The sequence below is a fragment of the Coregonus lavaretus genome (genome assembly GCF_964263955.1).
Source record: "Coregonus lavaretus genome assembly, contig: HAP1_SCAFFOLD_200, whole genome shotgun sequence".
Taxonomy (NCBI): Eukaryota; Metazoa; Chordata; class Actinopteri; order Salmoniformes; family Salmonidae; genus Coregonus; species Coregonus lavaretus.
The window spans coordinates 159,749-181,898 of NW_028166063.1; the positions used below are offsets into that span (position 1 = coordinate 159,749).

General features: G+C 42.3%; 1 protein-coding gene across 1 annotated transcript in view; it reads left to right on the forward strand.

Annotated features, from left to right (window-relative positions):
• The window catches only part of LOC311115141 (uncharacterized protein), a gene marked incomplete at its 5' end in the record, with an annotated part of 30,369 nt that extends 8,675 nt beyond the window's left edge, over positions 1-21,694 (forward strand). The window contains 3 exons of the mRNA XM_084190347.1: positions 13,408-14,733; positions 17,060-18,100; positions 20,212-21,694. Of these exons, the coding sequence (XP_084046473.1) occupies positions 13,408-14,733; positions 17,060-18,100; positions 20,212-20,657 (2,813 nt within the window). The 3' untranslated portion in view covers positions 20,658-21,694. The remainder of the gene's footprint in view (positions 1-13,407; positions 14,734-17,059; positions 18,101-20,211) is intronic.
• Positions 21,695-22,150: the final 456 nt, after the last annotated feature.

Consider the following 22,150-nt stretch of genomic DNA (forward strand, 5'->3'; position numbering starts at 1 on the left):
TGTATACCACTGCACATTTGATACATCCTGGCTCATTGTTCTATCTCCTAGTAGGAGTGGGAACGGGATTCTTCAATGAAGTGTTTGTTGTCATTCAACGAGAGACGAGTAGTTTTCGTGCACATTTTTTCACTTGAGAAATACTGCACCAAACATCTTAGTTTGATGTAAAATTGTGCAACTTAGACCTCCTCGGTAAAAACATCTAAATTAATTACAGATTTCTTGATTTATCTTAGATTAATTCGGACTATTTTGTGGAAGTGTTTTTGGCTATGTTGTTGCTACAGTGGCTCAAGAGGGACAAACAACATTGCCTTTCTCTCGTTTTTCAAGCAAAGGTCTTTATGGAGTATGTGAACACAGACATTCACTTCACCTAGCCAAGTTCTGCTAGGAGCAAACCAAACCTATGTATGCGGACGCCTTTAAGTGTAAATCATAGTCCAAAGACGCTGAGACGCGACATCCCATTGTGACACAGCTACGCGGCTCTGACGCACAGCGGGGGACACAGCCCGAACGCACACCTTCCCACAATTTCAACACATTGGGATGCAATTCGAAAAGTATTAAAGCAAACAGTCCAACATTCTAGAACACTGCAGTGTGTACGCGTACACGTTTTGGACTCTGATAAGCGCAAGTGGTAGCTGATGAAGGTAGCTATTTATAACAGGTCATTCTTTATTTTAGGATTCTGTTGACCCATCCAACCCGCCTCTCTCCTGCTCCACTGAACCCAACCCCCCAGAGTCACTGGTTCCTGACTCTAACCATAGTGGCATTGACAACTGCAGTGAAATACCCAGATTTAACATTGTAGTCAAAGAGGAGGAAGATGAAGACTGGGATGTGGATCATACCGGTAAGTAACTAAACATGCTTCATTAATTACGTCTCAGAGATTATACAGTTACATTCCCCAGGATTATTTTCAGCAGTGGTGGCAAAGGTAGCAGGGGGGGGCTCTTTCCTGCTCAAATATACCTTGTAACTTCTCACTCTGATCTTTAAGGGTGTAGTGTCGAGATAACGATGCTGAGATGCTGTGATGACAAGAAATCCGCTGACACTGTCCTTGATTATAATGGTTTATTACATCAAAGATTTTAGCGTCAATTTACAGATTTCTGCAGAAAATCCGGTGAACAACCAACCTAATCTCTAATATGTTGTTCCTCTCCGTCCTTTGTTTCAACCATGGTATTTATAATCTGTAACATGATATGGGTGGTTTTCCCCTAAACCAATCCCAGGACTCCACATAACAGACTCCCTCTGTTTTAGGGGGCCCCTATAGAAATGCTTTCCAGATGCTTCCGCAAGCTGAGTCAACTTCCTCTAACACACCATTTGCAAACGTCAGCAAAGTCATAAACTGTTTAGGCACTACATATTTCCCCCCTTCGAGACTAATTAAGTCTCGAAAACAAAAAGAATAGGATTATGACAAATAACCATTTTTCTTATTGAGTAACTTTAGCAATAAACCAAAATGTATGGAGAGCAAACACATTTTTCTATGGAGTGTAAATAAATGTCTATGAAATATGAACAAATCTTTATGGAGTGTGAGAGCGAAAAACCTGTCTGGCAGCTTTCTTTCCAAATATCCATCAATCAATCAAGACAGTAAAATTCTCTTACGGCCCCTCTGCCCCAGGCGACCACCTAAGTACTCCAGATCAATTCATAAATCTTTATCAATGCATTTTCAACTAAGATGCAATTAAATACACATGAAAGCCTCAGAAAACAAAATACAATAAAAAAATGTCCACATTCAGGCTGGTCGACCCATCGGACCCTCCTGTGGATTCTCTCTGTCCCTGCCTAGACCCAATATCCCTAAGCATCCACGAAATAAACAAAAACATCTGAGATCCCCACATGTACCCAACAACAGAAAATATAATTCTTCAAAAATTAATACAGAAAGAATATGACACAAATTATGTATTACACATGCAAATATGTCTATATATCATTGCAGACACTGGAATGTAGTCCACTACACTGCATCTCCTCAGCAGTTTCGACTTTCAATGCAACGTCGATGATGGAATCTGAACATTTCCACACCTTCCTTGTTCCACTTCCTCCAGTCCATTCATATTGTCCATGTTTGAGTATTTGAATCCCCTCTACACATTCCCCCATATGCTTCTGGAAGAAAAGAAAACACCAACCAGTATCTTTTGCAAAACAACACATTCAAATTAAAACATCAATATCAACAATAATATAAAAATTGATATATAAAATGAATCACATTCCATTTCCCCCCTTTGATTCATAACAAAATACTAAATATCACAATAATATGTAAAGCCATGTGAAAAATGATCGGATATTCAAAATGGATATCTATCCATCAATACTCCATCCAGTCCCACTTGTTTATCTCCATCTAGATCAGTAACAGTCAACAACGGCATCTGAGTGTTGTCTCCAGGCATCACTACTCCAACCCATCTCAATATCATAGCCTTCGCAAAAGTCAATAACAAAGTACAAAAGCAAAACATCACACACAGCGCTATCAGAGCTGCAACTAAAATCTGAACCATCACTGCTCCCACTGGGCCTAACTGATCTTGCAACCAAGCCTTCGCTGACCATCCAGCTCCTTCAGATCTACCAAACGCATCCCTTATATTCTTCAATTCATCTATAACACTAGTGATATTATCGGAACTATCAGTGATCAAAGTATAACAATCATCCCCCTTCAAGTTCATAGCCAAACATAATCCACCTTGTTTTGCTAAAATATAGTCAAGAGCCATGTCATGTTTCAACAGCGTCAGTCTGTGACTTCTTTGAGTATTTGACAGAAGGTTAAACCCTCTTATCGTTTCATTTGCAAAACCCTGCAAAGTATAGGTAATATTATCAATGTGATCTGCCAAAAATGTTACACCATACCATGGAAAAAGTCCAAGTCCCCACTTCCCTCCAATGGTAGGCTTCCAGACTATGAAATTTATCCATGTCCCTTTTCACCCTATTTCCAAACCTAGAATCTGATTTATCTGTATCCGGTGCTTCCCCTCTTTTAATGGTAAAAACCTCATATGGAAGCTTCAACGTCGACATGTAACAACATCCTATCCATCCATAGGGTAAGAATATATATGCTTTCTCACCACAAACCCCACCAAATATCTCTAAAATTCCCAATAGTCACATTGCCATGCAAAAGCTGATCTTTCACCATCAAAGTCCTGCTCTTCTTACTAACTGGAACATAAAAAGTTACATTATATTTCTCATTACTAACCTTACGTTCATGCTTACCCAAAGTCATCATATAATCATCACAATCTGATATTCCCATAAACATTACCCTGTCCATCATATGTTTTATTTTAACAAAAACAGCTTTTAGCCCTCACGGGTTTCACCTCCAATGCTTCAGGAATCGCTGTTAACTGATTTTCCTTCCCATCTAACAAATTCACATAGGTTAATTCATTTAACCAAGAACACTTAAACCTAGGCCTAAACAAATGCTTCAACAACGACATCATTATATCTGTTAATGATTGTTGCTGATACAACAGCCATGATAAAGCATAAGATTGACACATACTTTGATAGACATATATTCTCCCTGATCTTCCCATGTAACATTAAGCAAAATAAGTGAGCAATCACTCATAACCCTCTTCCACTTCATATCGTTGTACAAAATATACTTCCTTTGACTAGATGAAACAGCTTCTACTTCTGGTCCTGATAACAACACTTCTTCTCCATAATTATCTCTCCGCGTGGGAGGAATGTCACCACCCCCACTCATTCTCTCACATCTACAAGGAAGATGAGCTGTACCACCCATCCTAACCCTAATGACAGTCTTTTCTTCTAAAATTGGTGTTGGAGCGATTTTCTGAGGCTCCATTGTAATCAAATGTGATACATTTGTAGCTTTAATAACTGTCAATGTTGAAAGAGTTGAATTGCTTCTCACTGTTGTTGTAATAGGCAGAAGTGTTGATGTCATTGTTGTTGATTCATCTATTTTCCCTACAGCTTTGAGCTCTTTACTTATATTTCCATCTATCACCACTAGTCTCACTACATTAACTCTCAGTCCCAACTCTAATCCCTCACTTTCAAACTGTGGATTATAAAAAATACATTTATAATCACCTTGATCCTCCTGCTGGGAATTGTACACATAGAGACTGCAATCACCCTCAATCTTCAGTCTTCTCTTATCATTCAGCAATGCATACTTTCTCAATGCAACTGCTCCTAACAGATCTAAACTCCTGCCATATCTATCTTCCCACTGAACTCTACATTTCCCTTCACCACTGTTCTCTCTCTCGTGCACTAACATTGAAGCTGAGCTGACTTTCCTAGAGTTACTTCAACCCTAGTTTTCCATAACCTTTTAGTCTGACTTTTTTCCTCAATTTCTTTCAAAACCATTTCACTGATTTATCCACAAATTCCTTTCCCACTAATTTGAGGATATTTCGATCGGGAAGTCCCCACCTGCTTATGACTTCTTTACACAAAAACCTGGCAACCGATTGAGCATATTTTCGCATAGTTGGACATCCTATGCACCTCTTGGTGTAGGAATGTAACCAAGAATAACAGTCACACCCCTGTAAACATGATTTTTCAGACAGATTGTGCACCTGCCTATGACATAGTCAACCTGTTCAAGCAAATATGGTTCCCAAAAACCATACTCCTTTGTGATCTTTCTCCTAACCTCCCCCCTTGCAACATTAGCTAACCCATGTGTTTCCTAAATCATCAGACCTAATAGGTCTAGAGGCGCTACTATCAACCCCTCATGGTTTCTCCAAAGACAACAAAGGCTACTCTGAGGATTTTTTAAATTTCTTCAAAACACCTGCTTTCGAAAGTCCTTCAATTTATGGTTCAATCCCTTGGATTGCTTCATCTTTCAATGGATACTGATTCTTCCAAGGAGGTCTGACTCCTGGTCGAAGTTCAACTTTCACCTTAATTGGGCTGATTTCACAAGTCCAATATCGGTACTGTGTTGAGACCACAAACATTCTTGAACTTGTTGCAACATCTCCTCTTTCATAGGGTCTGAATCCATCTTCACACTGCAAATAGATTCATGTGTCATCCGTACAGCTTGTGGCTCTCCTTGTCCTTGAGCCAAAATCATTATTTTGAGAAATCGCTGATCTTCACTCCTCCAAATCCCCAAATTCTCTTTCATCAGTACGAAAACAGCTTTCTCTGCTTCTGTCATCATTTCTCCTATTTGCTTCTGCTCATAGCCTTCAGAAACCAACAAGGTCACATGTGGCACACTCTTCTCAATCTCCAATTCTTTATCCAGATAATCGTCTATGTTTATCTTCATAGCTGCTCCTTGTGGTCCTAAAATTATTCAACATGAGCTGAGTTGAACTTTCTTTGGTTGATGACTCAACCATTCCTCTGAGTTCGATTGGGCAGCATTCTTGAAATACTTCAGCGTACAATGAAATGGATATTGCAGAAGCCTCGCATCTGGCATATTTTCCCCCAATAAATTTCTCCAATATCTTAGCCTGCTTCAAAAAATCTTCACTGAGATTTCCAATCCAGAATACTGTAGAAGAATCCATCTCTGTCATCACCAACAATTGGTAAACCTTTTCCTTTGGCACTTCTACCAAACGGACGTCTGGTGTACATTTTATTGTAAAGTTCAATTTCCACAATGCATCTCTTCCCAACAATGCAAAATGTGTATGTTCTGATACCAGTATGGGTATTGTAATTTTCTGATTTTCATAGCAGAGCTCAATTGGTTCCGTAAGAGGAATCAACTGTTTCACTCCCTCAAATCCCTGTCCTAATTAGTTGATTTGACATAGTGAGATGTGTAACATCTTCAGGCCCAACACAGATAAAAGCAGCTCCGCTATCCGCCATCACTTCCAATGGTCAGTTGTTTATTTTCACCTCAATTGTTGGATCTTTTTCCGGTCCTGATGCTACCAGCTGACACCCCCCTTTCGGATCTTCTCGGCACCCCTAGAATCCTTGCTCCTGGCCCCTATAAGGGTTCACCTGTCCTCCAGATGATCTTGACTTGCCCCTGTATCTTCCTCTGAAATTCCCTCTGATGTTTCCTCCTGGCCCATTACACTCACAGCAAAGTCACCAACCTGTCCACAATTATAACACACTTCTGAAGATTGCTGGAAGTATGGCTTAAATCTTCCTCCTCTTCCTCTTCCTAAGCCTTCTCGTCCTCTTCCTCTCCAATTCTGTGTCTGTCCAGAAACTGGCTATGGATATGAAACAACTTGTACCACTAGTTGTGGCTGGTACAATTGCATTTGACCTGGTCCGGTTGAAGCTGTGGCAGTGATTGTTGATTTGGTGCACACTGATTCTACATAACCAAAGCTTGTTTCATCTCCTTCTTATTCTCCACCAGTTGTATTTGATTGAGTTTTCTGAGAGTTTCTTGGTCCTGTTCTTTCTGGTTGTGTTCCTTTTTCCTGTACAGATCCACTTGATGGGCTAGTCATTGTAGAATAAAATCCTCTTGAACATGAAGCACCTTTAATCTCCAAATCTTCATCGCTTTCTCCATCTTCACTTTCATCAGAGATCGAATCTCTTGTATCTTTCATCTCCCAACTTCCATCACCCCTTCTTTCCTCTCTTGCCAACCTCCATCTGATCACAGGGTCATATCCACCCATGATCTCTTCTGAATCACTCTGATCATCATCATCATCATCTTCTTCAAGTTCCATCCTCCTGAACCTCACTCCACCCTTAGTTTCCAGACATCTCGTTTTCTTCTTACTTTTGGAGTTTTGGATTCATCTTTATGGTCATTTCTGCTTTTCCTCTCTCTATTATTCATTCATCTTAACCTCTGATGCAATAATCACCCTCCTGAATGATCATTGGAAGCTGAGGATAGACGTCCTTAAACTCTACTTCTTTCTCGTAAGGTGGGGGTCTTTTTGCTGAATCCGTATGTGAGAAAGGTGTATTGACTTCTGCCATTAGTTTTTCTGTCACCTTCACCTCTTTTGCCATTTTCTCTATACCTCTGTTTCTTTTATCGTTGGTATCTTTTATCAGTTGTTGTCCTTCATTTTCAAACAGCTTAAGAACACCCAGCTCTCTGTCTCTTTTCTTTACGTTGTTCCCTTTTTTTCCCCTTCTTTTGATCTGCCTTATAAATCGACAGAAGCACTTTCATTATGTTGATGACGTCTGGGTTAAGAGTCCCTTCCACTGGCCATGGTTGTTCAATGTCAGGCCAACGTTTATTCCATTTTCCAGATAACCTTGCAATACCATTAACTAGAGGATTACTATTTTCTACTACATCAACAGGAGTAATTACTTTCATAGTTTTTATGTCCTTTTTCCCCATTGTAACAACTCTTCTATATTCCTTTATTGTGAATTATTTTATTATTTTAGACTATATAGCTTATGTTTCCCTCCTTTTTTTTTCTTTCTCAAATTAATGAATTAACTAATCAATTAATGAATGAATGAATTTTTATTTTATTTTATTTTACCAAATGATTGATTAGTGGCAATCTTACCACATCCGATCAGGAAAAGTAACTGAAAGTAGTCAACTTCAGACCAATCCAAAAATGAAAGACCTGTAATCCAGCAACACTACAGCACTCACAAACCAATTGCTTAATAAGCACCCAATTACCTTAATTTTACAGAATAATGTCAGTGCTGGATTTCCAACACAACTCTAATCAAACCAACTCATGCACAAAAAACTCCAATGTGCAATTCTTAATTACATCAATTGATCAGTCTGTTGCCAAGTCCCTGCCAAATTGTCACAACATGAAATATGCTAGGCACACACAATATCCTCTATGGGAAGGTACGTTTTGTGAACAGAACAGTACTGGCCTTGATTGGACTTGATCCGTTGCAGCACACACTGTCGCGTGACTCACTCGTCAGCACCTTTTCTCTCTCTCTCTGTCTCCTCCTTCTCGTCTCTCATATCACAGAAGAACAAAGAACACAGACAATAATTTAGTATTTTATGCATTCCTATGTTATTTCAACCATATAATACCCTTTTAGAAATACCTATGTTCACATTCGCGCTAAGAAATAAGCAAACAGCTTAACTCAGGAATATTATAAATAGCTCAATAACGTTTTTTTTTAAATGTTTTTTTTATTTATTTTTTTATCCGTCACCATATCTCTCATTTATAAATTCAATAGATCTCAATCAAATAGTTTCATCATTAAGCAACAGATGATTTAACAAACAGAATACTTTATTCGTGTGTAAGTCTCCCCCTCCTTCTCTTTCTGCTCTGAGTCTGCGTCTCCCAGCAGCTCAGTGCAGGCAGGGGAGTGGCATATTTGCTCTACGTAACTCTAAACTCATAAAATCCCACACATGCGCAGTTCATTCACCAGTGCGATTTCAGAGTGAGAAGAGCTCCCAAGCAGCTCTCTCCAAGCTAAACAACAGAAAGTAGACAGACCAGCTGTCCCTCCGTTATTTCCCCCAACACAGACAAACAGTAACACTTAACAGAACTCACAAACCAACACAAAACATAGAACACAAATTCTACTTTGAAGTTTCTTAACTTCACTTATCCTAATCTGCAGATGTATAGTTATTTTCTTATCCATTACAAAACATCTCTATACACTCTTAAAATCCTCCCTGTAGGCTCCTAATCTTTTAACAGTTATTAAACGTTCTCTTTGTATAGAGACGCATAAGATTTTAACCTTAACTAACATATTTCCTTACAAAAAACTAAAACCCCTGTTGTCATAGCTTTAGTCGACACACAGCAGAGACCTCCCCTTTTTCCACACACACACACAATTCAAAAGGAATGTATCCGTTCCTACGGTCCTCTAAAGCATGCTACCGTCGTTCCTTATTTTTCATAGTTCCTTCCTAAATGTATGCTACCTTGAGTTTGCAGATATTCAATGAGAGGTTACTTCGAACATATACCTCGTCAACTATAAGTCGAGCGGTAACTTGCAACCGAATGTATCTACCACAAACCGCAGTCCCCGGAACTGACCTTAAAAATCAACCAAGTGAGTTTTCTGGATTTTCGGCCCATCCTAATGATCGCCTCATTTGAGGGCTTCCATAGATCAACGACGTCCTAATTAGTATACATTTTCCTTAGTTCCTGGCCTTATTCCTTCATTCTATTCTTTTTTAAATTTTATTTAAGCCAAATATCCCTGTGCCAAGTGTTATCAATTCCTATAGACACTCCCCCCCCCTGTTTGCGTTGCTTCCAACGCAAACAAATGTAGAAATTTAGAACGGATTCTCATCACACAGCAAATAACAGCAAAGCGCACACATAAGTCCTTTGACGGTGCAGTCTTTCAACGCACACACACACACACAAGCACACAAACTGACCAGCGCCCAAAGTTTGTGAGAAAGCTCACCGTATCTGCATGCCTCTTGAGCGGGAGTCAGCTCGGCGCCCATGAATGGAACGCTGAGAAAAGACGCAACACGGTCCAAATTCTTCGTCGCCATTAATGTAGTGTCGAGATAACGATGCTGTGATGACAAGAAATCCGCTGACGCTGTCCTTGATTATAATGGTTTATTACATCAAAGATTTTAGCGTCAATTTACAGATTTCTGCAGAAAATCTGGAGAACAACCAACCCAATCTCTAATATGTTGTTCCTCTCCATCCTTTGTTTCAACCATGGTATTTATAATCTGTAACATGATATGGGTGGTTTTCCCCTAAACCAATCCCAGGACTCCACATAACAGACTCCCTCTGTTTTAGGGGGCCCCTATAGAAATGCTTTCCAGATGCTTCCGCAAGCTGAGTCAACTTCCTCTAACACGCCATTTGCAAACGTCAGCAAAGTCATAAACTGTTTAGACACTACAAGGGAAAGTGAGAAATTTTGGCAATCTACTTACCCAGAGTCAGGTGAACTCATGGAGACCATTTTTATGTTTCTGTGTGCAGTTTGAAGGAAGTTTCATTGCGCTAACGCTAGTTAGTAATTGCGCTAACCCCAGTTAGCAACTTCCTTCAAACTGCATGCAGAGACATAAACACGGTATCAACCAGTTCATCTGACTCTGGGTGAGAAGAAAACGGCTTAATTGGTATAAATATTTGAATAAAAAATAAATAAATAAAAAGTATCATTTTTAAATTTTATTTTATTTATTTAACCTTTATTTAACCAGGTAAGCCAGTTGAGAACAAGTTCTCATTTACAACTGCGACCTGGCCAAGATAAAGCAAAAGCAGTGCGATAAAAACAACAACACAGAGTTACATATGGGGTAAAACAAAACATAAAGTCAAAAAATAAAACAGAAAATATATATACAGTGTGTGCAAATGTAGCAAGTTATGGAGGTAAGGCAATAAATAGGCTATAGTGCAAAATAATTACAATTAGTATTAACACTGGAATGCTAGATGTGCAAGAGATTATGTGCAAATAGAGATACTGGGGTGCAAAAGAGCAAAATAAATAACAATATAGGGATGAGGTAGTTGGGTGGGCTAATTTCAGATGGGCAGGTGCAGTGATCGGTAAGGTGCTCTGACAACTGATGCTTAAAGTTAGTGAGGGAGATAAGAGTCTCCAGCTTCAGAAATTTTTGCAATTCGTTCCAGTCATTGGCAGCAGAGAACTGGAAGGAATGGCGGCCAAAGCAGGTGTTGGCTTTGGGGATGACCAGTGAGATATACCTGCTGGAGCGCAGACTACGGGTGGGTGCTGCTATGGTGACCAATGAGCTAAGATAAGGCGGGGATTTGCCTAGCAGTGATTTATAGATGGCCTGGAGACAGTGGGTTTGACGACGAACATGTAGTGAGGACCAGCCAACAAGAGCGTACAGGTCACAGTGGTGGGTAGTGTATGGGGCTTTGGAGACAAAACGGATGGCACTGTGATAGACTACATCCAATTTGCTGAGTAGAGTGTTGGAGGCTATTTTGTAAATGACATCGCCGAAGTCAAGGATCGGTAGGATAGTCAGTTTTACGAGGGCATGTTTGGCAGCATGAGTGAAGGAGGCTTTGTTGCGAAATAGGAAGCTGATTCTAGATTTAACTTTGGATTGGAGATTCTTAATGTGAGTCTGGAAGGAGAGTTTACAGTCTAACCAGACACCTAGGTATTTGTAGTTGTCCACATACTCTAGGTCAGACCCGTCGAGAGTAGTGATTCTAGTCGGGTGGGCGGGTGCCAGCAGCGTTCGATTGAAGAGCATGCATTTAGTTTTACTAGTGTTTAAGAGCAGTTGGAGGCTACTGAAGGAGTGTTGTATGGCATTGAAGCTTGTTTGGAGGTTTGTTAACACAGTGTCCAATGAAGGGCCAGATGTATACAAAATGGTGTCGTCTGCGTAGAGGTGGATCTGAGAGTCACCAGCAGCAAGAGCGACATCATTGATATACACAGAGAAAAGAGTCGCATGGGCAAGTTGCAGCAGAGGGTGCAGAGTTGGTGGCCGGGGTAGTGGTAGCCAGGTGGAAAGCATGGCCAGCCGTAGCAAAATGCTTGTTGAAATTCTCGAATATTGTAGATTTATCGGTGGTGATAGTGTTTCCTAGCCTCAGTGCAGTGGGCAGCTGGGAGGAAGTGCTCTTATTCTCCATGGACTTTACAGTGTCCCAAAACTTTTTGGAGTTAGTGCTACAGGATGCAAATTTCTGTTTGAAAAAGTTAGCCTTTGCTTTCCTAACTGCTTGTGTATATTGGTTCCTAACTTCCCTGAAAAGTTGCATATCGCGGGGGCTATTTGATGCTAATGCAGTACGCCACAGGATGTTTTTGTGCTGGTCAAGGGCAGTCAAGTCTAAGGAGAACCAGAGGCTATATCTGTTCTTAGTTCTGTATTTTTTGAATGGGGCATGTTTATTTAAGATTGAGAGGAAATTACTTTTAAAGAACAACCAGGCATCCTCTACTGACGGAATGAGATCTATATCCATCCAGGATACCTGGGCCAGGTCAATTAGGAAGGCTTGCTCGCTAAAGTGTTTTAGGGAGCATTTGACAGTGATGAGGGGTGGTCGTTTGACCGCGGACCCGTTACGGACGCAGGCAATAAGGCAGTGATCGCTGAGATCCTGGTTGAAGACAGCGGAGGTGTATTTAGAGGGTAAGTTAGTCAGGATGATAGCTATGAGTGTACCCATGTTTACGGATTTAGGGTTGTACCTGGTAGGTTCGTTGATAATTTGTGTGAGATTGAGGGCATCTAGTTTGGATTGTAGGATGGCTGGGGTGTTAAGCATATCCCAATTTAGGTCACCAAGCAGTACGAACTCTGAGGATAAATGGGGGGCAATCAATTCACATATGGTGTCCAGGGCACAGCTGGGGGCTGAGGGGGGTCTGTAGCAAGCGGCAACAGTGAGAGACTTATTTCTGGAAAGATGGATTTTTAGAAGTAGAAGCTCAAACTGTTTGGGCACAGACCTGGATAGTATGATAGAGCTCTGCAGGCTATCTCTACAGTTTCAGACACGGACATTTCAGAATTTTTGGTGGCCTTCCTAAGCCATGATTCAGACACTGCTAGAACATCAGGGTTGGCGGAGTGTGCTAATGCAGTGAATAACTCAAACTTAGGAAGGAGACTTCTGATATTAACATGCAAGAAACCAAGGCTTTTACGATTACAGAATTCAACAAATGATAGCACCTGGGGAGTAGGAGTGATACTGAGGGCTGCAGGGCCTGGGTTAGCCTCTTCATCACCAGAGGAACAGAGGAGGACTAGAATAAGGATACAGCTAAAGGCTTTAAGAACTGGTCTTCTAGTGCGTTGGGTACATAGAATAAAGGGGGCAGATTTCCGGGCTTTGTAGAAAAGATTCAGGGCATTATGTACAGACAAGGATATGGAAGGATATGAGTAAAGTGGAGGTAAACCTAAGCGTTGGGTAACAATGAAAGAGATAGCATCACTGGAGGCACCGATTGAGTCGGTCTCCGCGTGTATGGGGGGTGGGACAAAGGAGCTATCTAAGGCAGGTTTAGCTGGGCTGGGGGATATACAGTGAAATAGTACAATTAGAAATAACCGAAACAGCAATAAGCAAACCATATTGACATGGGAGAGAGGCATAAAGCAATCACAGGTGTAATTTGAGAGAGCTAAGACAACAGCTGGTAATGGCGACATATATTTTGGATTGGCGGAAACGATTTAGCAGCATACAAATATTTCTGCCCGAGACACGCTTTTAAATGAATATAGTGAAAACACTGCCATATATAGCAGTTTAATTCAATAAAAGGTGAATCATTTGCAGAATAAAAACACAGGACAATTACAAATTACAAAGAGTAGAATAATTTATTTGTCATTTAACCTTTCTTGTCCTGTTGTAACAGGAGAGAGTCCTAACTCCAGCTCTAGTGATGAGGCATCAGCAGAACCTGAACAACACCAGGAGAATCCTACAGCTAAGAAGCCTTGGCGCTGCCCAGAATGTGGAATAGAGATCGCTCACCCATCTAATATCAACAGACACCTGAGAACACACACAAATCCTGCTAAGGAGTCTTCCGTCTGTCCAGAATGTGGAAAAGACTTTGTTCACCCCTCCAAACTGAAGAGACACCTCCGAACACATACAGGAGAGAAGCCTTACCAGTGCTCTGTGTGCGGGAAGCGATTCACACTGAAGCCCCACCTGGAAAGACATCAGATGACCCACCCTGGAGAGAAGCAGCCAGACGCGACAAAGAAGCATCCGTGCTCCGATTGTGGAAAGGAGTGTTTCTCTGCATACGAACTGAAGATGCACATGAGAAAGCACACAGGGGAGAGACCTCACCAGTGCTCCTACTGCGAGATGAGCTTTGGCTGTAAGGGAACTCTATCGAGACACGTACGACGCCATACGGGAGCACCCACACCAAAACCTTACCAATGCTCACAGTGTGGGAAGAGATACGAGTCACCATCGAGGCTCAGGCAGCATCAGACTATGCACACTGGAGAGAAACCGTACGAGTGCTCTGATTGCGGGAGGGGTTTCGCTTGGACCGAAGGTCTTCGCAAACACAAATGCAGCCATGCCAGTAACCATAGCAACCAGCGTACACTGGAAAGTCCAGATTCGGCGTCATCAGGCAGTCAAACTATCAGGCTGAATATCAAGATCGAAGACGAGGAACAGGAGCTGCCAATTAATGTCAAAGAGGAGGAGGAGGAAATTGGTGTTTTCGTCAATGCTGATAGAGAGAAACCTTATCAGTGCACCACCTGTCAGAAGAGCTTCGTTCACCCTAGCTCTCTAGCAAGACACAAACAATCCCACACTAGTGCAACGAAGTACCGCTGCTCAGAATGTGGGAAGGAATTCAGCCAATCGTGGACTTTCAAGATACACATGCAACAGCACACCGGAGAGAAACCGCACCACTCTCAGTGTGACAAGAGTTTCTCAGCTTCGGCACGCCTCAGAAGACACCAGATAGTTCACACTAGGGTGAAACCTTACCCCTGCTCTCTCTGTAGGAAGAGATTCTCCTCGTCAGCAAACCGATCCAATCAAAGACATCATGTCCATGCCAGAAATGTAGCTGCTTCTTACCTGAACCAAACTCCTGGACAGGGATCACAACAGCAGGTGTCTGTAGCTGTAGAGGAATCTGGTCTCAGTCTGGGACTGGATGTAAAAGTAAAAGAAGAGGAGGAAGATCCTGCTTTTGGTGAGTTCAAAGGTTGCTTTTGTACTATTTTTATTTTTACAATCCATTTATTTCCTTTGGGTTATTCAAAGTAGGAAAAACATAGTTAATTAGTCTGGGTTTTGAGTTATTTGAGTTCATTCATACTATCGCTTTCCCACAGCAGAGAGACCTGACCACTGCTCGGACAGTGAAGGGAGTCCCTCTACATCAGGACTACCTGAACAACACCAGGAGAATCACACAGCTAAGAATATTCACTGCTGTTCAGTGTGTGGAAAAAACTGTCACAAGTTATCAAAACTACATATACATATGAGAACACACACAGGAGAAAAATCGCACTCCTGCTCTGTCTGTGGGAAGCATTTAGGTGAGAAAGGTAACCTGAAAAGACACCAGACAGTGCACACAGGAGAGAAGCTGTACAGTTGCTCTGTATGTGGCAATAGTTTTGCTTTCCAAATAAGCATGAGAGATCACGAGCGATTACACATAGGAGAGAAACCTTACTCCTGCTCCGTGTGTGGGAAGAGTTTCTCTTCATCGTCAATTCTCACCAAACACCAGAGAACACACACAGAAGAGAATCAAGTGTCTGTAGCTGTAGAGGAATGTGGTCTTACACCAGTACTGGTTATCAAAGTGAAAGAAGAGGAAGAGGATCCTGCTTTTGGTAAGTTAAAGGGACTTGAAAAAACGTTTTATCAATCTTTGTATTACTTACAGTTATTCAAAGGTAAAAAATATATAGTTACAATTCGACATTTTCACATAGTTTATCGTCCCATCTTTTCCCACAGCAGAGAGACCTGACCACTGCTCTGACAGTGAAGAAAGTCTCTCTACATCAGGAGAACCTGAACAAAACCAGGAGAATCACACAGCTAAGAGCGCTCACTGCTGTTCAGTGTGCGGACAAGACTGCAAAAAGTTATCAAAACTGCAAATACATATGAGGATACACACAGGAGAGAAGCCTTACCCCTGCTCTGTGTGTGGAAAAGATTGGCAAAGGTTATCAGACCTTCACAAACACATGAGAACACACACAGGAGAAAAACCATACTCCTGCTCTGTGTGTGGGAAGCAATTCAGTGAGAGCGGTAACCTTAACAAACACCAGAAAATACACACAGGAGAGAAATCTTACCCCTGCCCTGACTGTGGGAAGAGGTTTGCTCACACAGGAGCCATGAAAATACACCTGCTGAAGCACACAGTACTCCAGAAACGCAAGCAGATGCACACAGAAGAGAAACCTCACCCTTGCTCTATATGTGGAATGACTTTTTCTACATCGTGGAATCTCACTAAACACCAGAAAAGACACTCAGGAGAGAGGGGTCACGTCTGTGACATCTGTGGGAAAGGGTTCTCTGAATCCACACACCTGAGGGCCCATCAGAGGACGCACACTGGAGAGAAACCCTACCAGTGCTCTGACTGTGGGAGGGGCTTCTCCCAATCAGGAAGTTTGAGAAGACACCAGCAGATCCACTCTAGAGATGCCGGCCTGGTCCCTGGTGCTGGCCTGGTCCCTGCTGATGGTGATGCTCTTGATCCACCTACTGACTGTACCTCCAACGAGCATGTGTCAATGCATGGTCGGGGGATGTTACGTGAGCACCTCCGTCAGATACCTGGGATTAGTGCTGCCTTAGTGGAACTGCAGGTAAAAGAAGAAGAAGTTGGTGGTGGTCTGATCAATTCTGATGGAGAAGAAGTTGGATTGGATCCTACTCAACGTGGTAAGTGGAGGTCTCATTCTCTCCTTTTCTCCACTAAGGGTGCACTCCTCGTTCACTCCCCCTCATGGATTCAAATGGAATGGAGTGATGTAAGAAACTCCCTCTTACACTCACCCAGTATTTTGTATTCATTTTAAATCCATGAGGGGGAGTGAGCAGTTTTACAGTTTGGGTAAAATGGTGTGGAATCAGACTGCAGTCAAACAACAACACCATAGAAATAGAATTCATAGAAAGGGCTTGGAACCTCTAACCCTGGCAATTTGACAGATAAACTCATGGGTACTCTCGCAATGGCTGCCTGGTATTGTGATGCAATCGTTTCCATTTTGGAATGTTCTATCAACTGATGCTGGATTGCACTGCTAACATTCGCTCTCAGCCATTTTCGCTCGCATTGCTGGTCCCGGATATTAGAATTCGTCTGCATTTATGCAAAACATTTATGGGATATTAGAATCCTCTTGTCCTAACCTGGGTATCTTCAGTCCACCCATTTTGCCATCATTGACTTGAATGAAGAGGCCCGTTCTATGGATTCTATTTCTATGAACGATCCAACAGTAACTAGTTTGCTGCTTTGCTTATTCCCATAGGAAAGAGTTCAGACCAGGAGGAGAGTCCCTCTACATCAAGAGAACCTGAACAACACCAGGAGAGTCACACAGCTAAGAGCTCTCACTGCTGTTCAGTGTGCAGAAGAGATTGCCTAAAGTTATCAAAACTGCTAATACATATGAGAATACACACAGGAGAAAAGCCTTACCCTTGCTCTGTGTGTGGAAAGCAGTTCCGTGAAAAAAGACATCTTCAAGACCACCAGAAAGTGCACACTGGAGAGAAACCTTTCGTCTGCTCCAAATGTGACAAGAGGTTTGGTTTCGCCTCAGCCTTGAAAAGGCACCAGTGGTTACACACAGAAGAGAAACCTTACTCATGCTCTGTGTGTGGGAAGGGTTTTACCTTACAGTCACGCATGAAGGAACACTTCCTGACACACTCAGGAGAGAAACCCCACTCCTGCTCTGTCTGTGGGAAGAGTTTCAGCCGTCCAGATCAGTTAAAGGACCACTCTATGCAACACGCAGGGAAACCCCACTACTGTTCTGTGTGTGGGAAAAGCTTTGCCTTGTCTAAACAACTCCTGAAGCATGAGAAGACTCACACAGGAGAGAGACCTTACAGTTGCTCTGTGTGTGGGAAGAGTTTCAGCGAGAAGGCATATCTTGAAGACCACCAGTCAGTGCACACTGGAGAGAAACGACACCCCTGCCCTGATTGTGACAAGAGGTTTGGATGTGCTTTGTCCCTACGTAAACACAGACTGTTACACATAGAAGGGAAATCCCACTCCTGCTCTGTGTGTGGGAAGAGTTTTGCCAGATCAGCAGACCTTAAAGTCCACCACAAAGATCATACAGGAGAGAAACCTTACAGCTGCGCTAAATGCGGACAGAGCTTCATCAGTTCTCAAAAACTTCAGAGACACCAGAAAACTCATGTTGGTTTACCACCTGTAGAGTTTCAAATCCCTGTTACAATTGAAGGAGGGAGGGAGGGAGAAGATGAGGAGGAGGAAGTTGGTGGTCTGATTCATTCAGGTGGAGAAGAAGTTGGTTGGGATCTTCATCGTCTCAGTAAGTGGAAGCAGAACAGCCATGAATTACATTAATACAATATTGACATTGAATGAACATCGCTCTTTTATTTAAAGATCCAATGCAGCCGTTTTTAACTCAATATGAAATCATTTCTGGGTAACAATTAAGTACCTTACAGTGATCATTTTCAATTAAAATGGTCAAAAATAGCTTCTTAGATAACAGCAACTTCTCAAGCAAGACTTTTGCTAGGACTGTCTGGGAGTTGCCTGAGTTGGGAGGGGAAAACTGAAAACTAGCTGTTATTAGCAGAGAGGTTTGGAATTCTCTTTCTTATTGGTCTGTAAACTACTTTACCGCCTGGTGATGTCACCAGACAGGCCAAAACTCCATCCCACCAAAACAGGCTGAAATTTCAAAAATCAAACAGCTCCTACACTAAAAGGGTATTATCATACTTTTCACAATTTCACAGTATTATTCCAACCTCATAGTGTGGAAATACAGTGGGGAGAACAAGTATTTGATACACTGCCGATTTTGCAGGTTTTCCTACTTACAAAGCATGTAGAGGTCTGTAATTTTTATCCAACTGTGAGAGACGGAATCAAAAAAAAATTCTCCAGAAAATCACATTGTATGATTTTTAAGTAATTAATTTGCATTTTATTGCATGACATAAGTATTTGATAAATCAGAAAAGCAGAACTTAATATTTGGTACAGAAACCTTTGTTTGCAATTACAGAGATCATACGTTTCCTGTAGGTCTTGACCAGGTTTGCACACACTGCAGCAGGGATTTTGGCCCACTCCTCCATACAGACCTTCTCCAGATCCTTCAGGTTTCGGGGCTGTTGCTCGGCAATACAGACTTTCAGCTCCCTCCAAAGATTTTCTATTGGGTTCAGGTCTGGAGACTGGCTAGGCCACTCCAGGACCTTGAGATGCTTACGGAGCCACTCCTTAGTTGCCCTGGCTGTGTGTTTCGGGTCGTTGTCATGCTGGAAGACCCAGCCACGACCCATCTTCAATGTTCTTACTGAGGGAAGGAGGTTGTTGGCCAAGATCTCGCGATACATGGCCCCATCCATCCTCCCCTCAATACGGTGCAGTCGTCCTGTCCCCTTTGCAGAAAAGCATCCCCAAAGAATGATGTTTCCACCTCCATGCTTCACGGTTGGGATGGTGTTCTTGGGGTTGTACTCATCCTTCTTCTTCCTCCAAACACGGCGAGTGGAGTTTAAACCAAAAAGCTCAATTTTTGTCTCATCAGACCACACCATCATCCAGATGGTCATTGGCAAACTTCAGATGGGCCTGGACATGCGCTGGCTTGAGCAGGGGGACCTTGCGTGCGCTGCAGGATTTTAATCCATGACGGCGTAGTGTGTTACTAATGGTTTTCTTTGAGACTATGGTCCCAGCTCTCTTCAGGTCATTGACCAGGTCCTGCCGTGTAGTTCTGGGCTGATCCCTCACCTTCCTCATGATCATTGATGCCCCACGAGGTGAGATCTTGCATGGAGCCCCAGACCGAGGGTGATTGACCGTCATCTTGAACTTCTTCCATTTTCTATTAATTGCGCCAACAGTTGTTGCCTTCTCACCAAGCTGCTTGCTTATTGTCCTGTAGCCCATCCCAGCCTTGTGCATGTCTACAAATCTATCCCTGATGTCCTTACACAGCTCTCTGGTCTTGGCCATTGTGGAGAGGTTGGAGTCTGTTTGATTGAGTGTGTGGACAGGTGTCTTTTATACAGGTAACGAGTTCAAACAGGTGCAGTTAATACAGGTAATGAGTGGAGAACAGGAGGGCTTCTTAAAGAAAAACTAACAGGTCTGTGAGAGCCGGAATTCTTACTGGTTGGTAGGTGATCAAATACTTATGTCATGCAATAAAATGCAAATTAATTACTTAAAAATCATACAATGTGATTTTCTGGATTTTTGTTTTAGATTCCGTCTCTCACAGTTGAAGTGTACCTATGATCAAAATTACAGACCTCTACATGCTTTGTAAGTAGGAAAACCTGCAAAACCGGCAGTGTATCAAATACTTGTTCTCCCCACTGTATGTATAAAAGACAGGAAAATCACGTTTTTGACTGCAATGGACCTTTAACCTATGTTTTCTCATTCACACAGACAGGAGTTCTGACAAGGATGGGAGAGCCTCTACATCAAGAGTACCTAACGAAACCAAGGGGAATCTCAAAGCTCAGAGATACAGTTGCTCTGTGTGTGGGAAAGACTGGAAGCGGTTATTTGATCTGAAAAGACACATGACAACACACACGGGAGAGAAACCGTACAGCTGTTCTGTGTGTGGGAAGAGTTTTAGACGAGCAGACCTCTTGAAACAACACTTCCGGACACACAAAGGAGACGCAGGGGAGAAACCTTACCCCTGTCATGTCTGTGGGAAGGGTTTCACAAGATCATCAGACCTTAAAATACACAATAAACGCCACAGCTCACTTCCTGAGGAGGACCTAGCTGCAGAGGTAAAGAGTGAGGAGGACTTCACTAGTATCAGTGATGAAGAGGAGGAGGAGGAAACCTCTGCTGTGGAAGGGGGAAACAAGGACTAGCCTTACATATCAAGATGTAAAAGCTACTGTACAGCAGGGTTTGGATCCATTCAGGAAGTTCAATTGAGGACAGCTTAATGAATGAACAACAGAGACAGAATGAAAATATGAAAGTTTATTAAAATAGTTAAGAGTTCAGGTGGGCCCTGTATGTATGTATGTATGTATATACACTGCTATAAAAAATAAAGGGAACACTTAAACAACACAATGTAGCTCCAAGTCAATCACACTTCTGTGAAATCAAACTGTCCATTGTCAACACTGATTGACAATACATTTCACATGCTGTTGTGCAAATGGAATAGACAACAGGTGGAAATTATAGGCAATTAGCAAGACACCCCCAATAAAGGACTGGTTTTGCAGGTGGTGACCACAGACCACTTCTCAGTTCCTATGCTTCCTGGCTGATGTTTTGGTCACTTTTGAATGCTGGCGGTGCTTCATGGGTCAGTCATGGTGTGGGGTGGCATTTCTTTGGGGGGCCGCACAGCCCTCCATGTGCTTGCCAGAGGTAGCCTGACTGCCATTAGGTACCGAGATGAGATCCTCAGACCCCTTGTGAGACCATATGCTGGTGCGGTTGGCCCTGGGTTCCTCCTAATGCAAGACAATGCTAGACCTCATGTGGCTGTAGTGTGTCAGCAGTTCCTGCAAGAGGAAGGCATTGATGCTATGGACTGGCCCGCCCGTTCCCCAGACCTGAATCCAATTGAGCACATCTGGGACATCATGTCTCGCTCCATCCACCAACGCCACGTTGCACCACAGACTGTCCAGGAGTTGGCGGATGCTTTAGTCCAGGTCTGGGAGGAGATCCCTCAGGAGACCATCCGCCACCTCATCAGGAGCATGCCCAGGCGTTGCAGGGAGGTCATACAGGCACGTGGAGGCCACACACACTACTGAGCCTCATTTTGACTTGTTTTAAGGACATTACATCAAAGTTGGTTCAGCCTTTAGTGTGGTTTTCCACTTTAATTTTGAGTGTGACTCCAAATCCAGACCTACATGGGTTGATAAATTTGATTTCCATTGATAATTTTTGTGTGATTTTGTTGTCAGCACATTCAACTATGTAAAGAAAAAAGTATTTAATGAGATTATTTCATTCATTCAGATCTAGGATGTGTTATTTTAGTGTTCCCTTTATTTTTTTGAGCAGTGTATATATATATAGTGAGGGAAAAAAGTATTTGATCCCCTGCTGATTTTGTACGTTTGCCCACTGACAAAGAAATGATCAGTCTATAATTGTAATGGTAGGTTTATTTGAACAGTGAGAGACAGAACAACAACAAAATAATCCAGAAAAAAACGCATGTCAAAAATGTTATAAATGTATTTGCATTTCAGCAAACTAAGGTCCTCAACAACAATGACAAAATGCCTCCTGTAGCCCAGTTGATAGAGCATGGCGCTTGCAACGCCAGGTTGTGGGTTCGATTCCCACGGGGGGCCAGTATGAAAATGTATGCACTCACTAACTG